General features: G+C 39.9%; 2 protein-coding genes across 2 annotated transcripts; one reads left to right on the top strand and one right to left on the bottom strand.

Annotated features, from left to right (window-relative positions):
- Position 1: 1 nt before the first annotated feature.
- LOC103479323 (calcium-binding mitochondrial carrier protein Aralar1-like) lies at positions 2-9,663 on the bottom strand. The gene is made up of 18 exons (XM_008433689.2): positions 9,598-9,663; positions 8,878-8,931; positions 7,455-7,600; positions 6,988-7,103; positions 5,878-6,017; positions 5,621-5,767; positions 5,081-5,219; positions 4,892-4,985; positions 4,666-4,750; positions 3,967-4,048; positions 3,723-3,881; positions 3,378-3,430; positions 2,880-2,960; positions 2,566-2,706; positions 2,316-2,454; positions 1,723-1,881; positions 1,548-1,638; positions 2-998 (listed from the first exon to the last, which is right to left on the bottom strand). The coding sequence occupies exons 1-18, from the start codon at positions 9,607-9,609 to the stop codon at positions 785-787; spliced, it is 2,052 nt and encodes a 683-aa protein (XP_008431911.1). The 5' UTR covers positions 9,610-9,663; the 3' UTR covers positions 2-784.
- A 9,797-nt stretch (positions 9,664-19,460) lies between these two features.
- Positions 19,461-24,494, top strand: metap1d (methionyl aminopeptidase type 1D (mitochondrial)). Its single transcript, XM_008433694.2, has 10 exons — positions 19,461-19,548; positions 20,703-20,863; positions 21,228-21,377; positions 21,456-21,604; positions 21,871-21,913; positions 22,013-22,176; positions 22,279-22,376; positions 22,513-22,560; positions 22,651-22,729; positions 23,594-24,494. The coding sequence occupies exons 1-10, from the start codon at positions 19,461-19,463 to the stop codon at positions 23,676-23,678; spliced, it is 1,065 nt and encodes a 354-aa protein (XP_008431916.2). The 3' UTR covers positions 23,679-24,494.
- The last annotated feature ends 277 nt before the right edge of the window (positions 24,495-24,771 follow it).

Genomic DNA, 24,771 nt, shown 5'->3' with positions numbered 1-24,771 from the left:
ATAAAGATAAAACATATGGATTATTTATTTAAAATACAATGAATGAATCGAGATACATTTAATTTATTAATACCTAATTCTCTGCTCGTGATTCTTGTTTTAACAAGAAAACAAAAAGGAAAAGCTCTGTACATCAGTAAGAGTGATTCTCAGAGACCAGGACCAAAAGGCCCCACTGTTGCCATGGCATTACAGCTGCTGTGTAATGATACAGGCTGATCTTGTAACTTTTCCTCAGTACAGTTATACAATATATACAGTATGTAGCATCCCGTGTAAGGAGTCGCGGTGAGAAAAAAACCCCACACACTGCACACGTCAAATCGGATATATCCTATGCCCACCGCCCGAAAAGAGAAGTCCTACTCATACTGAGTATCAGACAAAAAAAGAAAAAGAAAAAAAAAATCATCTACTCATGAAAGACAGAAAGGAGTGCCCGAGGTTCAGCTTTACATAAACGTTTTGAAAGAAGGAACACAAAAAGATGGAGTTCCCAGGAGCACGCAGCCACTGAAGATGCAACACATTCAGCGTTCCTCTCCTGACGCCGGCTGACCGCCTGGTGGCCTGCAGCCACTCCCGTCCGTATCCATGCCCGCAAGCTGACCGCTGACCACTGGAGCATACCGTCACCCTGGAGAGGGCAACAGGCTGGTGGTGGTTGATCCTATGGTAATGGTCCCCAACGTGTGGAGTTGTGTGTGTGTGCGTGTTTTTGCTTGTGTTTTATCTACGTGTCTGGCTCCTGGTAGTGGAGAGGCGATATGAAGCTGCTTGGCACTTAWGGTGCCGTAGCTGGACTGGACACAGCTGGCTCTGGGTGATGGATGGAGGTGACGCCAGATGACTTGAATTTGGGGAGGTGGAGGCCAAACTTGTTCTCCACTCCRGCAAAAGTGGCTGCGGCCAGGCGGTAGCCTCCGATGTGTTCCTTGTTGATGGGAGGAAGATCTAGATTGGGAGACTTGGGTGACGGTTCTCTTCCCGCCGGGCGACTGCAGAAAGCAGAGATGATGAGTGGGTCACTTGTGCATTCTAATCTATATATAAGCGACGAAATCAAAATCGAAGCAGAGTATCACTTTTCAGTTCGACTCCTACGCATTTTGTGTCCAAATTCAATACTTTTCCTGATTAAAGTTTGTCCAAATAGGACGATGGGGTCTTAAAAAGTTTATCATGATTATTTGTGAGATTTATTGTACTAATGAATTAGGTTTTTTTTTTAAATCAATAGATTTTATGACTTTTGAGTTTTTCAGTTTGTAAAACATCAATATGCAGAGTTTATCACATGAATTACATTTTATGATAATTTAGAAAATGGGACAGAGCATTGAGAGTGAAAATACATATATGTTCCCACACTTTATCTTCTTTTATCCATACCTGAAAAATCCTTAAATTAAAAATCCAGACTTTTCCCGGGCTGGAATCCTCAATATTTTTATAAAATTTCTGTCTTAATCAGCTTTGCTTTTTTAGGAAAACACACACACAAAAAAAAAACTTTAATTACAGAACAAAAATTTAAAAAAACTTACTGTCCACCAAAATCAACGTAGAACCACCGTTGCAAAAGTTCGTAAGTCACCAGAGTCACACCAAACTGAGGGGAGGACCGACACATTCGAGCTAGAGGAGGAAAAGATACGTCACATCTTAAGTGGGAAGGAAAGTTACAAGTGTGTGTGTTCAGGTGTATGGAGAGAAACGCACCTCCTGCTCCCTTCCACAAAGCGCTGAACCCTTCCTCCCTCATGATCTTTCTGAAGCAATCGATCACCCCTGAGTAGGTGGTCTGTCCTGCTCGTGCTGCGACCTGCAGACGCGTTTTAATGACATCAGCAGGTGTAACGAGGGAAGCCGCAGGGATACCTGGGGAAACAATTAAATATTTTTTTAAATATAGTTTTTATTTATATTTTCTCATTTAGTACTCAAGGACAAACAGATGTTATCAAGTTTGTTGATGAAGGAAGTATTTCTGATAACACATCCCAGCTAACACTAGTTGGCTTTTTTTTTTTACTTAAACCTACCCAGTTTTGAAGTAATCCTACACTGTGTTTATACACAACCTCAACTTTTGAATAATACAKCTACACAGATTAGGCCAGAGAGACAGTCAGTTCTGCAGTGCAGAGTTAAAATAGAAACCGTATTTTTAGCAATATTCCTCCAGCTAAATAACCGGCTTTGCTTGACCTGATGAAAGAACTTGTTTTAACATCATCATGAGACAAATTTTTTCTCAAGCTAAATTTAAGCACAACACTTAAGTTACTGTAACAACTGTAATTCAATGTTACCTGCGATWGCTCCAGCAGTAAGAAGCTGCAGAGGTCCTAGTCCGCCTTGTTCATCGGCAAATTGAGTCTTAAGGTGAGCGTATGCAGGGAAGTAGATGGCCGAGAAGGGAATGTCCCTTAGGAAGCAAGCTTTAGCGCCCTGAACAGACAACATTAAGATACAATKAATTCCACAGGGAAGAGGGGAGATGAAGAAACAGCGAGTGTAAATGCCAGAAGGAGGAAAATACTAAAAGATCTCTACACTGACCTTATACAAGCCGAAGAAGCCAAGGTCACGGACCACGCTCAAAGCGCTGACTCGAGGCCCAGTGGTGATCTCACCTGCGACCTGCAAGCGAATCTTCACAATCTCCAGAGGGTTGGTGAAGATTACCTGCGAGCCTCCGGCCTGAATTAAAGGAGAGTCCCGGGATTATGATTCCTTTTTATTTAAAAGAAAACGACAAGCTGTGAAGCAGTTCTTTAAAATTAAACTTCACTGAGCTCTAAGGGGAATATTGAATTTAGATGAAAGCTTTACGTCGCCTTCTAAGGCATGTAAAAAACCTGTTTGGTACTTACACAACCACCAGCCATAATCTCAGCAAAGAAAGGAATTGTGTCRTCTTTGTCGGTGAATTTGTCTCTTACAAAGTCATTCACCTGTGAAAGACAAATACAAAACAGAAGATTACACTTTAATCCATTTTATTTGACATAAAACGCAATACATAACTGAAGTAGAAGGAAAAGGATTCATAGTTCTCAGAATCTGAACTGCGATGTGCGTTTCTATTCAGTAAACCYTGATCTTTTTGTTTTCACTTCACAATAATGTGCTACTGTGTGCAAAAYACAATAACGTTTCTGGTTTTATCAGCACTAAATGTGAAAAAGTTAATTATTGCAGCAAAACTAAACATAACTAAGCTGTACTACACACATGATGCCAGTAGAAACAGGAGGGAATAAATGCGACAGCATCTCTGACAATCTTGATTAAAGGCTCTAATTCTGGTGTCTTATTTTTAGAATAATATAAATATTTTAAAAAAAGGAAAAAAAAGAGCAGACACTCACAGTGAGTTTGATAGCCTTCTCAGGCGCCACACCGATGAGCTGAGGAACCAGACCTGTGGAGTGACAGACGACGCTTAGCCCATTACCAAAAACAGAAAAAAAAATAGCAGTGTAGGCGAAATTAAGAAGAAATAAAATGAATCAGTAGTTGAGAACATTGAAAGGTGAGAACAAAAAGTTGCATGGTGACATTATCTCTAACAAGATAAGGTAATAGAAATAAATGCCGACTTACTACTATAATAAATCCGTCATAAAAACACAAGCATTGAAGTTCATATGACTAAGAAAGGGACTGTAATGTGAACAAGAGATTAGATAGAAAGCACTGGCAGCACTGCCTACCTCTGTAGAAGCCAAAGAAACCTTCGTAGCGGAGAACCTTCTTTGCGCAGTCGAAGCTGTTCTTGTACATCAGCTCTCCGACAAAYGATCCGGTGGATCTTTGGTTCTGCATTCGGGTCTTCACCAAGTCGATGGGATACACTGCTGTAGCTCCGGTGGCTTTGAAAGAAAAGGAAAAAGTTTTTAAGGTCAGGCGCAACTCATCCAAAGACATATTAGACTGACCGGTCCGAGGATAACCTACCGCCAGCGATGGAGCCCAGAGTGAACCTGTAGGCCGACTCTGCAACCTGGAGCCACACAGGCCTGGACAATTCCCCTTGGGACTGATGGAAATACAACAGGAATGTGACTTTACACATGAAKATCAACAACTCTGAAGTTTTTGTTTTTTTAATATATACAAAAGTATTTTGCTATCAATACTGAATGYCTTCTAAAGTGTGAGAAGCTTTGCTGCTTCAAGATATTTAAACATACCGGTAAATAACCCCTTTTTTGACCACGATGCACTTTTAAACCTTTCATGCTTTAAATTGGAATCAAATTCCAGACTGCGCAAAACACGTCTCAAGTTACCTTAGCATTGTCCTGTCATACRATACTCACATGAAGTGCGGGCAAATAGGGAACAAAGAGCAAAAAAAAAAAAAAAGGCATCCAAAGAAGCATTTAGAAAATGCTAAAATGATGTCAGAAACTAATGGGTTCCTCTCTCCAAATAAATTAACTCTTATTTGTCAAAAATTGTTTTTGTTYATGAGACATCCTGTGTGAGGACAGAAGGGCCTAATTACAGGCATAGGATAAATATTTTAGCCAATAAAGATGTATACCTTTRACAGCTGACTAATGTTTTTGCAAATCAAGTAGCATCGTTTAATTAAACAGAAAAACAATCTACAGTGACATCAATCAGAAATGCTTGAACAGTTAATCCCACCTGTTTCTGGGATTCAACCAGATTATATGGGAGATTGCCYTCCTCTAGTGGAGCTATCCTTTCAATGTCGGCCAGGTTCAGACGTCTGAAAAACATTTGTTTTATTATTTACCTACATCACAGTAATGCACAAAGCTCAGAATATTTCCTGGAAATTCCAGTAAATTTAGTAATGGTATATTCAAGATGTAAATTTGCCAGATTACGTGAGTAGAAGAGGTTTTACCCAGAAGCAGAGTGCAGGCCTGATAACTGGTACAGAATATCAATTTCCATAGGAGTAATTTGACCAAACTTGTTGGCAGCATGAACAAATTCCTCTGCAGAAACGGAGAAAGACGGGAATGAATGACTGCAAACTAAACAAGACTTGTGAAATACAAAACTTTAAAAAGAGACCAATGTGGTCTCACACCTTTAGTCACTTCTGTGTCCTTYCGTGTGCCGGCCATTGTGCTGTAGATCTTACGGATCATCTCCATGTTGTTCAGGAGGGAGTTGAAGGCATTGAAGTAGGAGAAGCTGACCACGTGAGCAGTGCTGCCCCCTGCAGCCTGGAGGGAAAAAAAACAAACAAACAAACAATACCACATTTAATTTATTCATTTCAAAGAGAGTGAAATTAATCTACCTGCCACATAATTTTGGGTCCTTTTGGAAAGAACAAAAAAAAAAATGTTTGGTTTGTTATAAAGACATGAGGTAAATCACATTTTAACGTGTCAAAAACTCAGGACTGATGGGGGCAGAACTTGGAGACAAGGTCTGTAGAGAACTTAAAAGACTATCGCAACAAGAATTTCTCGAGGATCTTAAGAACTTTTATCAGAAGGTTAGTGTGGGGAATTGTTGAAAAAAAAAAATCCTACTATGAAGTCATGGTTTCTGCTTTGACTTTTGTCCATCTGTCTTGTAGGCTTGAATGAAGACATCAGTGCACGTAAAAAACACTCACTGAGACGAGATTCTCCTCCACGAAGGATGTGAGCATGTGGTGCCGGATTGTGGACATAATGTCACTGAAGTCCAGYGCGGAGATGACGCCATTCTTCCCCTTGTCCTTCTGGGCAAACGCCTGGCGTGCGTGCTCCAGCTGCAGTTCCTGAAAACCACGTCACGAGGCCGAGTGTAAGAAACGGTCAAAAAGTGTAACGGAAACTCAATACGGACAGGGATCGAAGGTAAAAACAAGTGTGTGCACATGCGGCGAACCTGCAGGAACTGGGTGAACTCCAAGTAGCTGAGCTGTTTCTGGCGGTTGTTGCCAAAGTGGAGACGGATGAACTCGCAGTCCCAGTTGAAGGGAATATGGTGGTGCACTGTGGTCTGGCTAAAGATGTCTCGAACATTCTCTACAGCGAAAACACAAGGCACAGATAAAATTCCGCGCATCTGCAAAATGACAGAACTTTTTCAGGTTACAAATCGTGCTTAATCAGAGTTGATGGGGTGTCTCTGCGAATGTCAATTTTTCAAGACTTGCAATAGGTTTCCAGTCTCCACTTTGACTAGACCATTCTACCTTGCCCGTGTTGAGGAAAAATATGCTCACAGCATAATGCTGAATGTTTCCTAATAAAACTTTCCGGCGGCTACCGAACAGATGGATTTACACTGAGATTAAATGACACACAGATGAACTTTGTTTAGACACTAGTTGACCTCTTTCAACAATTAGTTGCACTGCGTTTTATTTAAGATTTTACCAAAAGGTACAGGACATAAATTCACAGTATATTTGTTAAAACTTTTTTTTYAATTTAATTTTTCTTCCACTTTACAATTACACACTGCTTTGTGTCGGTTTATCATATGAAATGCCAGTAAAATACATGGAAGTTTGTAGTTGTAGAATGACAAAATGTGARAAAATTCCAAGGTGTATGAACACTTTTGCCAGGGCATCATTTTCTAATTTAACTATATTTGACTGATCTTATTAATGCCACAACAAAAAGCCTGTGTATAACACAGGAAAGTACATAAAGTAGGAAAGAAACCGGTCATGAGAGTGATTACGAAATTCCACTCATGTGCCCACTGACTAATCTGGTTAACAATTCTATGCTGGATAATGATTTCCACAAATATATAGTCAGGTGAAAATGAAAGTTATAAAGTTCAACATAAGATAAAGGGTCACTTCACATAAAAAAAAGTGTATTTTCGACACCGGATGTTATATATTTTTTAATGGATAYCTAGTAAGCAATCTGAAATAATTCAAGAAAATTTTAACCAAAAGCTTCAGCGATAAGAACAAGCTTAGACCAAAGCACTTCAGYGTCGTACAGTATTTTTTGTTAAGTGAAAAACACATACCAAATGAAACGGTGCCGGTTCCAGTGTTATCAAACAGCTGGAAGGCGACTATGAAGAGGGCGTCGGGYGCACACAGCACCGATTCAAAAGCAAGAAACTCCTGGAATGAGATCAGCCTACAATTGGGTGTAGGTTGAACAAAAGGAGCACAAAATCAATTATCTCATAAMGGAAGGCAAAATTAAAAAAGGGAATGAACAAAGCTGGATCATACAACACTGTCAGACAAAGAACTTTCTGTTTTCACGTAGGCATATTAGCAAAAGAACACGGTTAAACAGCATGTTTCAGCCATTGTGTGTATGTTGCTGTATATGTAAGACACAAGGCCTGCTGCTGTGTCACAGGTAGTGCTATCTTATCTTTAAGTATAATTACTGCTACTGACCTGCAAATGTCATAAGAAATGAATTACTAATGAYAAGCCAGGGGTTTTGTGTGTCTGTGCGCTGACTGCAGCAGCTTACCCGTCCTTCGTTGTGTCGGCTACCGCGGCGATGAGCTGGACCGTTTTGGGGTTGTGGTGAATCCGTGTGTGCAGTCCAAGATACTTCTGGACAAAGTCTTCCGGGGTCATGAACCTTTCGCCATCCTTGTCCTCTATACTGGCGTACTAACAAAAGAGAAAAGACGAACGACCCTTTTCAGTRATACTCAGGCATTACATTTGAAAAACTGGAGTAGCTAATACAGTATTTGTAGCGCGGCATTGACCACACGCGACTTGGCAYGTCTGAAGGTTTGCAAACAAATGTGCGCTGATGCTTTTGGCTCGAGCTCCTCGTTTATCTGACCTGTTAATGTCAGGACACTAAAATCTGCTGACCCGCTTAGAGATCACACGCCGGGTCACACACTCGTCATGCAGCGGACAGCAGAGCAAGGTGTAGGCACACAAAGCAGCACCATGATTGCACAGAAAGTCTCATGGTATAATTACCGCGAATAGCAATTAAAACCAAAACATTTGAATTTGCTTTTTTTTTTATAAAGTAAGGTTGCTAGAATAAAAACAACATTTTAGGAAATTGTAATCAAGTCATCTACAACATTTATTGTTGTTATGAGTTYGAAACCAAAACTGAAGCAAAAGGATGCTAAGTTTAAGAAAACATAGTAATTGGACATAACAGCATCTAATATTGCCATTCTACTTTTTATAGAGTAACATAAATGTAACAAGTTAGTCAAGAACTTTCAGGCAGCKGACGGCAGCAGGTTGGGAGGGGAAGTGCTTAAACTGCTAATTTTAGAAACAACAACGTTGATGCGGATTCTGTCACTGCCCCGTATTTGCTGTGTATTTTCTGATAAACAGCAGTTTTAGTTTGTAGTATTTTTTATTTAAACATTGCATGAGAACTGGTGTGACGTTCTTTACTGGCAGGTTTACAATTCAGAAATGATTTTTTTCCAATTTTGGATAGAGTGCTAGTTTTAAGCTATGCTTTGCAGCATTCAAGAACCAGTCAGAAACTACTGTTTGATAGTATTGCATAAAAAATAAATGCATTTAAAAGTTATACAAACTACAAAAATCACAAATTACACTTTTCAATGGAGACTTTCAACCGATTTGTCTGCAAAGGGCACTTAGTTCAACTCAGTTTATTGATGTAGTGCTAAATTATAATCAGTGTCATCTTAATTCAAGTACAAAAATCAATCATATWGCCCTATTTATACCAGTTTGATCAAGGTCTGTTGATCATATAATGTCACAGGGTAAAAAGTTAAGGAGCTCAGTAGATTGCAACGTCATTGACTCCAAGGACAACTGGTGAAAACTTTTACTCATCTAAGAAAAGAAAGCTACTTGCAAACTRGTAATATGTCGTTTTGCACAACCGATTATAGTTTTATAGGAATAAAACCTGTTAAAGCTATTACCTTCTGGAAAATGGTCTTCAGCTCATTTGGGTCCCCACGTTTGGTAGAGTGCACCTACAAGAAAACACACAGCACGAATAAGCAACCCAACAGTGACAGTGTAGGTTGTCAGGTTTCCAAGCAAGCAAGCTGCTGATTCAGTCAGGTTTTTTTTTTTTTTTACAAGGCGCTGCACTCATTGCAGCAGAAAACGAAATGAGCTAACTCCATTCAACAAAAGCAGGAAATGTCACAGGAATGTTAAAGAAAGGTGCTCGTCCTCGCCAAGCTGGAAAAGTTAGGTGGCCAAAATTATATTACACTCTACTGGCAAAGACCTAGAGATGGAGAAACCGGGTAGCAAGYTAGCATACAGAGGCAAACTGCCACGACATGTTAACGTTTACGTCCACGAAATGCGAAACGAAGAATACGAGCAAAAGCCCGAGTCTACACAAACAGTGCCACTTCTGCTGCTAACCAGGCTCTCATACAAGCGGTTTCTTATGGTTTCCGGCTAATTCTGAGTCGTTAATGTCTCATCAAGGCCAACCGCCGCAGGGACGGCAGTTAGCTCTAGTGATGCTACAGAGTCGGACTGCACCGCACCCGAGACGCCCTCCCCGGACACGACCACGCAGCCGAGCTTCAATAACTGACACGCGGCAAAAAGAGCAGAAAAGACGAACAGTCATGAGAGTAAAAGTGGGAAAATGGATAGAAGACCAATGCCCAAGTCACCTTGACCGCCATGCTGGTTTGACGTCACACGCAGTGGGCGAGCGAGCAGCGCAGACGCACCTCAGCTCCAGGTCTGAGGAGGAAAGTGAGGAGCGACCGGTAAAAAAAAACAAAACTTAACGCACAAATCATCACAAAATAACCAAAACAGAACAATTTCGGATTAAATGTGACTCAGGGGTCTTACTATACTTCTATAATGCGATAACACTCAAATACAGAGGAGCKTATGTGAGAAATCTTACATCACTCARMGYGTGTGWRMAMRWKKMGSRKWKTKKYSYMTWTTTTTTTAATACCTCGACTATTAGTCAACAATAATGACCTGCGTCACCAATACTCTACAACAAATCTGAAAGTAGATCAGCGCAACCACATTTTAGAAGAAGGTTCAAAACATTAAAATAACAAAAGTTTAAATTTAACTATATCTTGATAAAAATTATACAATGCTTGTAATGCTTAAAATCAAGTTTGACCCAGAAACACTTGGAAGACTGCCCTGCAATGTSATGAACCACTTTCTCCTTTCAATTAAATAATTAAGGAGTAAAGTATGTTCCAATATAGAGTCATAGGTCTTCTCTAGCATAGCTACATTCCTTCACAGATGTTCCTATTATAAAGTCATAACTAATTATAATCAGATTATGATTACTTAAGAGGCTGGAGACACTTTACACTTATCAAATTTAAAAAGAAAAAAATGAAAGTAAATAATTTTAATAAGCTACATTGTATTTGTAATTGAAACTGTATTCTTAGCACACAGGTTTTAGTAAAGGTTTTAAAAAATATTATTCAAGCAGAAGGCCAAAGTGTATCACTTACTAGTTAGACTAGATTTTTTTTATTCAGTTAATTAAATGTGATTTTTAAGTTTKATTTTTTATTATAACATACATTTCATTTATTAAAGTATTTTTAGGATTTCTTTTATTAAAAAAGATATTTACAACAGTTTATCTTTACTGACTGTGGCTGTGTGTTCATAGGTGATATGACTAATGTTTATTTTCACTGATAAGGCTGTGACCTTATCACAACCCCTGTGACTTACCAGGGGTTGTGTTATGTAACTTTGCTTAAAATAGAGGCAATGTCATCTAATTTTAGTTGTTTATGGTAAGGATCAACAAAATGGGTCAAATATACTACTAACCTCAAAATTTAGAATCCGGTATCACAATAGCTTAGTGTAATCTTTTAGTGTCCATACAATGTGTAGTGTATGATAAAGTCCTAGCTTTATATAGGTGATTATGTTTGATTATTTAGAAATTAAACAATCAAAACAACTAAAATAAAAAAGACATTTTATTTATTTGCTAATTAGGCAGTAGAAAAAAGGAGGAGATGGCAACTTCTAAAATCTACTCCTGTTATCCAGTGGTGGAGAAAGTACTCAAAAAATGTACTTAAATAAAAGTACAAATACGCAGACAAAAATGTACTCAAGTAAAAATAAAAGTACCACATTAACAGTTTACTTAAGTAAAGGAAAAAAGTACTGGCTTTTAAAAATACTTAAGTATTAAAAGTAAAAGTACTTGCTGAATGCATTACCTAACCGCTAATATCATTAAGTGTACCGATCGTATTTAATTTTAATACATCAGAAATGTGCCATTTTAATGAACAATGCCACAGATAAAGCATGTTGCGTTTACTCTCTGTAACATAGTTTAGGCTTAGATATGTGATTCTATGCATCATAATTTCAGGGATGGAAACATCTTGTCTCCTGTCCTAACATAGCATGAACTTCACCTTTTTTTGCCACTACCGGCATTTATTTTGAAAGAAATCCAACTGAAAGGGTGGGCAGGGGAGGACATGGAACCAAAGAGCCACGTAGCAGAATTGTAGTCTAGACCACCGAACCCGAGACYAAATCAAGACCAAGACCAGCACCCCGCGCTACATGACACAATAAAATTAAGTGCACCTATCAAAATTGTTTCTCAAATTAATCTGAAAGATCCACATTCCCATAAAAATACTTAGATATTAAATACTTAGGGCTGAAATAAATTTAACCAGTATCAATTCAAACTCTTCTTCATTCTGTTTTGCTTTCATCTCTGTGCCACAATCCGCAGAGGTCTCCTGCCATCCCTAAAAAAAAATAACGTCCTGGGNATCATTAAGTGTACCGATCGTATTTAATTTTAATACATCAGAAATGTGCCATTTTAATGAACAATGCCACAGATAAAGCATGTTGCGTTTACTCTCTGTAACATAGTTTAGGCTTAGATATGTGATTCTATGCATCATAATTTCAGGGATGGAAACATCTTGTCTCCTGTCCTAACATAGCATGAACTTCACCTTTTTTTGCCACTACCGGCATTTATTTTGAAAGAAATCCAACTGAAAGGGTGGGCAGGGGAGGACATGGAACCAAAGAGCCACGTAGCAGAATTGTAGTCTAGACCACCGAACCCGAGACYAAATCAAGACCAAGACCAGCACCCCGCGCTACATGACACAATAAAATTAAGTGCACCTATCAAAATTGTTTCTCAAATTAATCTGAAAGATCCACATTCCCATAAAAATACTTAGATATTAAATACTTAGGGCTGAAATAAATTTAACCAGTATCAATTCAAACTCTTCTTCATTCTGTTTTGCTTTCATCTCTGTGCCACAATCCGCAGAGGTCTCCTGCCATCCCTAAAAAAAAATAACGTCCTGGGCGGTTGCCCATACTGCACATGTCAGAAACCACAACTGTCTGCAACATTAAACATAGCAATTAACGGTAAGCAAGGGTCAACTATGCACACTGTCCAAGGTGCAATAAGCAAAAAGTAACCAAGGCGAAGGAGCACCGTTTCTGTTCTCATCCTGCTGCAAGTCTGCCACCATGACAGGTGACGAAAACAAAGAGGAATGAGCATGCTCTGTGTTCTTGTCTTCTGTTTTATTTATTCGCCAATTTTATATATATATATATATATATATATATATATGAAATAAAATAGCTACTGCAGTGTACACAGAGCATTACAAGAGAACACAGAACGTCTCTCAGTGAGGCTTCAGTCCTGGACGGATCTTAGTAAAGATCCGTCCAGAAGAATCGGATCGTTCCTGAATGTCATATTACTATATTGCACTTTGGACACAGCGTTGTCCCATATTTGCGACACCTCAGTCAACACCGCCACACAATAATTCAGCGCATGAGTGACAACTTTTTTCATGGCAGATGCAACATGTCTCTCTGTACAGCTAGCTAGCTTTGCTAGCATCACATCCACAKATCTTACCTTTCTTTAAGCTTTCCTTCCAAGTGACGCTAAAAGTTGGACTAAGTCCCCACCGTCTGTGCAAGCAAAGCGCTGCTAATTTTACATGTCACCATATCTATGATTTATGCAGCGCTATTATATTACTGACATTAGACAGACATCTTCTCCCACTCAGAGGAAACCACTCTGCGTGCGAGTAAAGGGGGAGGCGATGGGTGACAACAGACACGTAAGTCACGTTATTGCTTGGATTTTACGGCGTCACCTTAAGTCCCTGAACGTCACATTTTAACGGAAAAAAGCACAATGCGACTTGGATGTAACGAGTAACGCGACACTTTTGTAGAAATGTAGTGAAGTAGAAAGTACAGATAGCCTACTGACTGTAAAATGTAGTGGAGTAAAAGTAGAAAGTATCAATTATTAAATATACTTAAATAAAGTACAGATGCATGAAAATTGTACTTAAGTACAGTACTTCCCACCACTGGCGATGGGTGACAACAGACACGTAAGTCACGTTATTGCTTGGATTTTACGGCGCCACCTTAAGTCCTTGAACTTCACATTTTAACGGAAAAAAAGAGCAATGAGACTTGGATGTAACGAGTAAAGCGACAATTTTGTAGAAATGCAGTGAAGTAGATGTTCTGTTCTCCGATATGTATCTTCAATAATATCTTGAGGCTACACAGAAGCACGCTTGAGCCAACTCCATCTTAGCAAGTACCTTTTATTCAGGTCCGCCCCCAAACACAATACAGCACCAAGGTTCCTACCCATAGATAGCCTGATACTACATCCCCCTTTCTGAATAGGATTTGTTATGAGGGTTTATGTAAACACATGTAGAAATGTAAACTTAAATCATACATAACAAAGATGCATTCTGTGGAATACCCAAAATTAACTCAGTATTATACTAGTACTTTTCCACAACAGAATGTGCTAGAACTTACTATAGATTTATTCTCCACTAACAGTGCACAACTTAAATCTCTTTCCAATCACAGTTCACCGTTAGAACCCAGATGTGTGTAAATCTCTGAACAGTAATCTCTGTAACATTTAACTTTAACTACTAAGAGGAAGGGGTGGACTACCCAAATCCTCTACCTGAGTGTGGGGATTATTCTGCCCCATGCAGGAAACTCACTCAGTTCCTATGAACAAATATAATCATCCAGATAGGCTGGAGGTCTCCTAGTTCTCAGTGAAGCTCGACTCTCAGGTGGTGCAGTCTGATGGCTAGTCTCCTGCTGGTCTTCATCTGGATCAGGTGTGTGTGTGGAATTGTGACTATTTTCTTCAGGTAATGTCTTGTGTAGAACAGCAGTAGTTTCAGGTGGAACAACAGATGTTTCAGTTGCTCTAGGAGTGTGTGCAAGGTGGTAGCTATTCCTTCTCAGCATGCCTCTGGGTGTCTCGATGATGTAGGATCGAGGTGAACCTGCTCCAGACACTACTGTTCCTCTGGTTTGCAGATCTGTCACCCACACCTTCGCACCTGGATGTAGGAGTGACATGTTGCGGGCCCGGTGTCTACGGTTGTAGTTTTGTCTTTGTTTCTGTCTATAGTTATTCTCTGCAGTCCTCAGCTTTTCTGTATCAATATTCTTTGGCATCAGCTGCGACTGAGTAACAGGAACAGTCGTCCTTATCCTCCTTCCCATGAGAAGCTCAGTCGGACTGAATCCATTTGCCAATGGAGCGGAACGGTAGGCCATAAGAGCGAGATACGGATCCCCCGACTTCTTAAGGAGAGTCTTGATAGTTCTGACAGCTCTCTCAGCCTCACCATTGCTCTGAGGAAAATTTGGACTGGATGTTTCATGACTGAAACCCCATGCTTGTGCAAATCTTCTGAAAGAATCTGAAGCAAACTGTGGCCCATTATCAGAACGGAAACGCTCTGGTATGCCATGGCGTGCAAAAATGGACTTACAGTGGTCAATCACTCCCTCAGATGTTGTGGAGGTAAGCTTTGCTATTTCAAAAAATCTGGAGAAATAATCCACAACAATCAAATATTGTTTGTCCTTAAACTGGAAAAGATCAGCCCCCACCATGACCCATGGTCGCTGTGGAAATTCAGTTGGCAGCAGTGGTTCTTTGTGTCTAGTTCTCTCCCGACAACATGTTTCGCAGGTCTCCAACAGCTTAATCAGATCGCTACTGAGACCCGGCCACCACACTGAATGTTTGGCCCTTTCTCTGCATTTAGTTATCCCCAAGTGACCCTCATGTAGTTTTGACAGAATGTCCTTCCTGAGGGAAGCTGGAATAACTATTCTGCTACCATAAAGAAGTAGGCCATTTTGAACAGTAAGTTCACCTGAAAACGGTAGATAAGGCTGGAAACGTTTCTCAGTAGAGTGTTTATCTGGCCATCCTTCCACACAGAACGTTTTTAGCTGTTTGAGTATGTCATCGTTGTCTTGATGTCTTTGGATTTCCCTCAGTCGTGGTTCCGTGGCAGGTAAACATGCAACGACTGAGTCAACATACAAGTTGACCTCTTCTTCTTCTTGCAGACCTCCTGGCTCGCTGAAGATTGGAGCTCTGGACAAAACATCAGCTGTAGCAATAGTTTTGCCAGCCACATGGGAAATACTGTAGGAAAATCTCATGAGTCGCATTCGTAGTCGCTGTATGCGAGGAGGAAGCTCGTTTAGACTCTTTGACCCCAACAACGGGACTAATGGCTTATGATCGGTTTCAATGTGGAAACTCTTCCCAATCAGAAACTCTGCGAATCTCTCACAGGCCCATGTTGAAGCGAGAGCCTCTTTCTCAATCTGAGCATACCTCTGCTCCGTGTCGCTAAGAGACCGTGATGCATATGCCACTGGCTTCCACCCAGTATCAGTGTGTTTCTGGAGGAGAACTGCACCGAGTCCATACGACGATGCATCTGCTGACACACGTGTCTCTGCATTCGGGTCATACAATGCTAGTCCCGGTGGTGTTGTCAGATCTGTTTTAATAGCATTGAATGCTTGTTGCTGCGGTGAACCCCATGACCACATGTTTGACTTCTTCAGAAGATCTCTCAAAGGTCTGGTTTTCTCTGCCAAGTGGGGAAGGAACTTCCCAAGATGGTTCACCATACCCAGAAAGCGTCTCACCCCACTTATATTTCTGGGCTCCTCCATGGCTCTTATAGCACTGACTTTATCCGGGTCTGGACTGACCCCTGACGCATCAATGATCTGTCCCAAGAACTTTATTCTGCGTTTCGAAAACTCACATTTGTCATTTAGTGTTACGTTTGCTTCCTGGAGTCGAAACAGTGCCTTTCTCAGTCTTTCATCGTGCTCCTGCTGTGTCGTCCCCCAAATGAGGACATCATCCATCTGACAAAGAACTCCATCCAGGCCCTCCAGAATCTGTGACATGCGCTTCTGGAAGTGCTCTGGTGCTGATGAAATCCCAAAGCAGAGCCGGTTGTAGCAATAGCGCCCAAAAGGTGTAATGAAGGTGGTGAGCAGGGAAGACTTCCTCGACAGTGGAATCTGCCAGAATCCCGCATTGGCATCCAGTTTGGAGAACACTTTTGCTCCCGCTAGCTGTCCGAGTGTGTGCTCTACTGATGGGAGAGGATGTTTTTCTCTCATGACATATTTATTCAGTTCTGTGAGATCAATGCATATTCTCACCTTGCCTGAGCTCTTGGGGACAACCACCATCGGTGCACACCAGTCTGTTGGCTCCTCCACTTTGGTGATGACTCCTTCCTGTTGCATACGGTTGAGTTCCTCCTTAACCTTCGGCAGTAGGGGGAGGGATATCCGCCTCGGCGTTGACAGGGAGAAAGGCTGCGCATCTGGTGACAGAACGATGTTATACTCGCCTTCCATCAGTCCTAGTCCTGTGAAAAGTTTTGGAAACTCCTGCTTCACAGCATCAATTGAGTCTAAACTAATTTGGTTTACTCTGGCAACCAATTTTAATGCCATTGCAGCACGTCCACTCAGCAGTGATGTACATAAATCCTTCACAACATAAATGTCTTCCTTAGTACAAATGCTGTTGTTGCTGAGCGTTGCCGTAAACATGCCTTTCACCTTCAATCCAGTGCCTCCCGGTCCCTGTAAGATTTTCTTTGGTTTATCCAATTTGCCAAATTGGTACCGAGAATACAATGTTTCTGGGACAGCAGTAACATCAGCTCCTGTATCTATTTTGAATACAGTCTTATGTTTGTCCACCAGTATGTCCGTCATCCATGGATTATCTTTAACTTCTGTAGAAAGAGATCCCAGGAAAGCAATATCAATGTCTGTATCTGTGCTTTCTGTAGCGAATCCAGCATTCACTTCACATATTTTCTTATTTCTACAGACCCTTGCAAAATGTCCCTTTTTCCCACAATAATTGCAGGCTGCTTCTCTAGCAGGGCATTGCTGCATACTGTGTCCTTTCGTGTCGCCACATCTTCTGCACTGTGTCTGTTTAACCTGCGTTGCTTTTGTGACGATATGTTTGTGCGGCGCCTTCGGTTGTCTGAAGCGCGCGCTCCCGCTCGCGTGAACGCGGTCCAACTGCGCGCCAACAATGTCCGACTTGAAGTTAGCATGAAGCATTTCCTGTTGCTTTTTCACTAGCTCGCTCTGACGGGCTCTGTTTAACGCCTTCTCTAGCGTCAGTTCAGCGTCCATTTGTAGCTGTTCTGATAATCTTTTATCTCTCAGACCCACGACGAATCTGTCTCGAACCATCTCATCATGTAAAGTCTCGTATCCACAGTATTCAGCCAAACAGTGTAACGCGGTGTGAAAGCCGTCAATGGATTCACCCGTCTCCTGTTGGCGCTGATTGAATTTCGCCCGCTCAAATATAACATTCCGGCGGGCTACGAAGTGAGCATCTAGCCGTCCTCTAACAGTCTCGTACTCACTCGCTTCTTGCGGAGTTAGATGCAGGGAAACCAGTATATCTTCTGCCTCGTCCCCCATGGTGTAGATCAGCGTATTTACTTGGTTTTCGTCCGCTTGTGTCTCCAAACCAGACGCGATACGAAACCTCTCGAAACGCTTTATCCATTTCGTCCAGTCTTCAGCTCTGAACGTGAACTTCTCCGGCGGGGCGACTTGAAACTGGTTCATCTTCTTCTACTTCTAAGTAGTCTATACTTCTGACACCATGTTCTGTTCTCCGATATGTATCTTCAATAATATCTTGAGGCTACACAGAAGCACGCTTGAGCCAACTCCATCTTAGCAAGTACCTTTTATTCAGGTCCGCCCCCAAACACAATACAGCACCAAGGTTCCTACCCATAGATAGCCTGATACTACAGTAGAAAGTACAGATACTTACTGTAAAATGTAGTGGAGTAAAAGTAGAAAGTATCCATTATTAAATCTACTTAAGTAAAGTACAGATACACGAAAAATGTACGTCGTTACTTGCCACCACTGCTGTTATCTGACATTTTGGGCTAAATCTGTGCTGGTGGGTTTGACACATTTGACAGTTCCCCATAATGTTCAATAGAGGGCGCCAAAAAGGCTTAAACATTTCTGTAGCTCAATCATTTGAAAACTACAGGAGTAACAACAGACACTTAACTCTGTGGTTTGACTGAAAGATGAGAATGCATATGCCAAAAACTGAGACTGAACAATGAATTGAACTTACTGAGAGGCTGAAAGAAAAACAACCATTCAAAAGGAATGATTGTTTCAGGTTAAGTCAGTCATGTTATCATGCCAAGACAATTCAAATAAAAAGGGGCTATGTCTTGATAAATCCAGGGGCCATAGTAACAGATAATTGTAAAAATATAATGGAGGAGGTACAATACAGAAAATTGGGTCTATAAGACCTGATTTTAATGTGAGTTAATTTTCTAAGCTTTTCTCAGATAAGAAAAGATTATCAAAATCTTGATGTCATTAAGAAATCAAGATTTTGATTTCTTAATGAAAYCAAAATCTAGTGTTTTTTTATGTTTAAGATTAACTAAAATTGTGGTAGTTTAATATTGTTATTATTGTTTATTCAAGTATTATACTTGGAAAAACCTTGGCCTTCTTTACCCTCCAACTTGTACATAAAAAAAAATACTTACCACTGACATGAAAAGTGGGATAAAAATACAGGGGGTCAACTGACAGCTGGTSTCTTGTTGCTGTTTGTACTTTTCAGTAGGAGTGCACCGATTGCAGTTTTCTGGCTGATTGATCACCAGTCTTTAAAAAACCTGACCTACCGATTCCTGCCGACACTGATTATTTTTGTCTGAAATGTTGCACTATTCAGTGGTGTTTTGTTGCATAGTTTTGTTCCATRTGTTAACACAATACATTTTAGCTAAGAGTATAAAAAGTGATGTGAATCTGAACATTATTTGCATAAATTTATATATAAATTGTGTTTAAATTYGTAGTACAACAGACAAATACTTTTAGTATTGCAATAGAATAAGAGATAAACGCAGCATTTTAGGAATTCGACACTCAACAAGTGTTGGGACACAACAAAGCAAGCAAAACAAAAATCRACTGCAAGAAAAACCAWAGCACAAGACCTGAGTTACACAAGACTTGAGTCACGTGACAGTCGCAAAGTTAACCAGTTATGGTCACGTGACCAATGATTTTTCGATCACGTGACCACAACAGGTTATATTTAATGGCGGCCGCCGTTGCTCGCTGCTTTGTGGGGCTCTCCAGCAGGAAAGGTACTTTGTGAGCATTTTTATGAACTTCGTTTCAGCTACTTCAGTGTTAGTCGGTTAACATTAGCGGCTTAATTTAAAACAGTTACATATAATCTATGGCAACCTTTACGAAAATCCCTTTTGAATACAGTGTAAATTAATTATTTAGCTTTTTTATGAGCAGAACACTATTTTAATCTATATTTGTATTGATTGCTATGAATAAGGTAACGTAAGAACAGCTTTTATGCTACAGCCTCCAATTCTGATTTTATTACTAGTTTATGTGAGTGATACAGCGGATAATCGTAAACTGGATGGGAGAAGATGCATAGTTTTGATATCAAGTGTTTCATCCAACTTTTCTGTGAAGGATCAGGCTTATTTGTGACCAAGCAGCATTTATAAAGACCAAAATAACACAGCAGAAAGGTCACGGCTGACGGCTTTAGGTTGTAAGAGGCTGCAAGACAATTTAGACCAGGATAGAGGTTCACCTTATAGCAGAACAACAACCTTAAACAAACAACCAAAACTGCTGTGGAGCAGTTTAGATAAAAGCATATCTATGTACCACAATGGTACAGTCAAAATCCAGTCTTAAAGTGTGTTGAGTCTTTAGCAAGACTTGAAAACAAGTGTTTATAGATATTCTTCATGTACTGACTGAGCGTGGGCTCACTGTACAAAGAAGAACGGGCAGATAGTTCAGTCTGTGGATGTGTAAAGCCAGCAGAAACCTACCCCAAAAAACTTGGAGCTGTGAAAAGTTCTTCAATAAAGTATTTGACTCAGACGGACAGAATATAGACTTTTTAAAATATTTTCACATATACCAATTTGAAACCTATTGATCATTTTCCTTCCACTTCAAAATTGTGCACTCCTTTGTGTTGGCCAAAAACATAAATAATCCTGTTATAAAACACTTAGGTTTTTGATTGCGACATGACAAAAATAAAACAACAATGACCAAGGGATTTAAATAGTTTTGCATAGCACTTTATATTCGAGTTGTATACTTCCTTGTCACATGCATCATTCAGTAGTTAGAAATGTAAAGAAAGGACAAATAAGTAGGAATCTCAAAAGTCTGAACGAAGGAAACCATCTCTATTCTTTTAACAAGAGCATGAGCTTTTTATTAAGAACAATAAAAATAATGTTTTTTGTAGGAGTGGGTTGTTTCCTTCGAAGAGTTTCATCTCTCGGAAGGTGGAGTCGCTCCAAAGATCTCCTGTGTGAGCAACATCGTAGCTTTTTCTGGCGGAAGTGGAAAAGTTCTCACAACGTGGTTCGGCCTGCTACTGTTCGGCCAGCCTACGCAGTACCTAAGGTATCATTACACTCTGAAAAAAAAGATTTTTGATTCATTGATGGATCTTTTACTTCAAACTTCTGCTTAAACGTTGAAGCTTCTGAACAATAAAGCCATGCGTCAAAAAGTAAACGCAGATGAGTTGAATAGACAAAAATGAAAGTGAATGCAAGGTGAAGGACGTTTTCTCAGTTATCCATATTGTAACAACCTACATGTTTGAATTTCACATTCCTGAATCCTACTAGTCTGTTTTTTCCCTTTAGTTTTCAACTGGCTTCATTTATTTATGCTAGATTAATCTAAACAGAAACTATTTAATTTCAGAGTTCAGTTCCGTTTAATTTACATGCATCTCTTCTTATCTTCCSTCTGACTGAAGCACATCGTGCAGCCTGACTACGTCAGCACTGGGCTGGTCCCAGAATGGCCAGACTACATCGAGATCAAGAACCAAGAGCAGATCGAAGGCCTTGCTAGAGCATGCCAACTTGCCAGACACGTACTGCTACTTGCTGGAGGCAGTCTGAAAGTAGGAATAAAACCGTCTTGTTTAAGTTTATGTGTCATCAGAATAGAAACAACAACGTCTGTTATTTGTGGCTTTTAGGTTGGCATGACAACAGATGAAATAGACTTTATTGTACACCAGGAGACAATCAGGCACAATGCTTACCCCTCCCCTCTTGGATATGGAGGTTTTCCTAAGTCAGTCTGTACGTCTGTGAACAACGTGGTGTGTCATGGCATACCTGACAGGTAAGCGGTTTGAATAGTTGCYGAATTTCCTTTTAAAGTCAGGCTAAATCTTTAGATTTATTCTGTTTTCAAAGCAGTTTTTTTGTTGTTTTTTAAAAAAAAAAAAACTAAACTCAGGTAACATCTTTCCACAATGTCAAATCTTTAAAGAACAAAAACAAACAAAAAAAAGTGCTGGATAAAGGGAACTTCCATGAATTCCACGCGTAACAAGGTAGCAAATGTAAGCCGTTTTAAAATGTAATGCGATACCTTCTGATCTGCAGCCGCAAACTTGAAGACGGTGACATTATCAACGTCGACGTCACAGTAAGTTTACACAGTGTTCCACGTTTTATAAATAAAACCTTATGCTGCAGATGTCAACAACACAACCCACGTTTCTTACCTCGGCTTTGTTTGGAACAGGTGTATTTGGATGGTTACCATGGTGACACCTCAGAAACCTTCTTGATTGGTCAGGTGGATGAGGTCGGGCAGCGGCTGGTAGAGACGGCGAGGCGTTGCAGAGACGAGGCCGTCGCCGTATGCAAACCAGGAGTGCAGCTCTGTGTTATAGGAAATACTATCAGGTATACTTTGCGGCGAATACACRCGTCAAATGTTTACATACAACTGGATGTTGTTCTTTTTCTGTTTGACCACTTAACGTTAAATCGGTTCTGTACCTGCAGTGAAATATCCCAGTCCGATGGCTTTCAAGTTTGTCCGTATTTCATTGGACATGGAATAGGCTCGTATTTTCATTGCCATCCTGAGATTTGGCACCACKGTAAGTTGGTCCCTAATTGCAGTAATGTGATTTAGACAATGAGATTTTTTTATTACTATGCATTTATTATTATACATTCACAAGAMAAAAACGGCTTGTATAAGTCCAGTTTGATAAAGAATGCTTCTCTTTTCAGCTAATGATAACGACATAACCATGGATGAAGGGATGTCTTTCACAATAGGTAGGATAATCCAGGGTTTGTTTTCTGTACATAAATATGCAAATGTCTGGAATCAGTGGTTGTTAACGTYTGTTAATCTCGATCTGTTAGAGCCTATAGTGATGGAGGGGTCTCCAGAGTTCAGAATCCTTAAGGACAAATGGACCGCGGTGTCGGTCGACRATAAAAGGTAAGAAGTGCTTTGCATTTGTAACGTCGTATTCCACTGAAGCTGAATGAGAGTGTTAGGAAATAGCAGTGTACTGCTGAGCTTTGTTCAACATGTGGCGTGCAGAGACTTCTGGACCATACTGAGTAAGATATGAACATTTTTAGGAGGGCTTAACTGGGGAGTAAGTTATGCTCAGCTTGTTACATTTTTTGCAGGAGGTTGTTACAAATCTGCAAATCGCCACAGAATAAACTCTGAAGTTTTTGCTCACAACATAATTTGATACACACAAAAAAGGTTGACAGCAGAATAAATAGTTTGGATTTTAGACTGAATACTGTGCCTTTGACCTTAAACACTTACGGTAATTCATGGATAGAAGCTGATGCACTATTAGTTCCATTAGTTCASCATTCATTACTTTTATGCTCATTTAGACGAAACTATATATAGGCCTAATGTAACCTTTTGAAAAATACATATACTTTAATGTATCTAAATGGATTTAGAGAACAGACAAATATACCACGTGGTGTATTTTGCTTGAAAACAACATAATTTAACTATATTAAACTAAACAAACATACTAGAATAAAGATGATTAGTCTATTTCAAAATTAAGTGCACTCATTACATTTGATAATACATAAAAAGTTTACATCACAGTTGTATTTGTGCTTTTGTAAATATAGAAAATATTTACACGTGTTAGTTTACTTGAGTACGCATATTTGATAGAAACAATCGGGTTACCCTACTTTTTACAAACATAGAATTAAGGGTGAAAGATGAGAGGAAAGGGTTAAAAGGGGGCTAAGTGGATTATTCTGCTTAAAATTGAATTTGCTCCTTACAAAATGTTGTTTAAATTTGGTTGTACAGGTCAGCTCAGTTTGAACACACGGTGCTCATCACATCCGACGGAGTGAAGATTCTCACCAAACTACCAGAAGAAAACAATCTGTGAYAGAAACGGACTGCTACCTCGAATGGTACATCAGTTGTGGGTCTAAGCTACTTTTTATGATTTTAAAAAAGAAAAACGGTTATGCTCCCAGATCTTAACGCTGAATGGCAAAGACCAAGGTTTTCGATCACTAAGCAACACAGACTTGTTCCGTSTGTTATATTGGAGCTCGAGTCTTACTGCTGAAGCTGAGCTGATTATGTAGTTGGGGTATTTCATTGTCTTACAAATTACGTTTTTCTTAAGCTAAATGCCAGTTWTCCCTCACATAAACCTTTAATGTTGTAATGTTACTATTTAAGTTACATTAAAAAAAAAATAAAATAATGTTCTTTTTTTTTTCTTTGAGTTTTACTCCCTTTGTGTGTTTAAGCTTGAAATGTATTTTTCTTGAAATACTTGGCTCTGAACTCTTCCTATCCAAATTCAGAAGATAAATGCAGCCAGGAGGTGGCAGCACAAACTCAAGACTTTGCCAATAATGTTTCACGCCCTTTCAGTCTGTTAAATAGAAGCAGCTCTACGCCCTTTCAGTCTGTTAAATAGAAGCAGGTCTACACCCCATTTGACCCTTTTGTATTTGTTTCTCATTGCAGGGGTGGGAAAAAGCCGTGTGTAAATCTGAGTTTAAGCAAGCCTGCCTCTTGACACTGAAGTCTCTATGTTGACATTAATCTAAAGCAGCTGTCATCAGTTATGCACCATCCCCAAGTTGCAGAGCCTGAAACTAATTGCTCAGAGGCTTGATAAGCACTGCAATGTAATGTCTTGACTTTATATTTTAGTTAAAATTAAAAAKGAAGGGGTTAAGTGTTTGCTCGGTGGAAGTAAAAGCAATTTATTGACTTTTCTTTACTGTGACCTGTCTCTGCATCCAGTCTTCAGATTGATGTAATGTTGAGYAAAACGCGAGAACAAGCTCAGACGAGGCTCTTAAAAGTATCTTGAGCACAACTAAGARGTCGGCTACYGCTTTAGACGCTACACCGCTATGAATGTTTGTGTAAATGCTGATAAATCTCAAGAGGCTCGGTAATGTGCGATCCCAGCCCGTTGTAAGGGTGTGTTTTCATTTCCTGCTGGTGTGTGTGTG

Source organism: Poecilia reticulata, linkage group LG17 (assembly GCF_000633615.1).
Source record: "Poecilia reticulata strain Guanapo linkage group LG17, Guppy_female_1.0+MT, whole genome shotgun sequence".
NCBI lineage: Eukaryota > Metazoa > Chordata > Actinopteri > Cyprinodontiformes > Poeciliidae > Poecilia > Poecilia reticulata.
The sequence above is the reverse complement of the archived record's forward strand: the minus strand, read 5'-3'. Positions and strand labels throughout refer to the sequence as shown.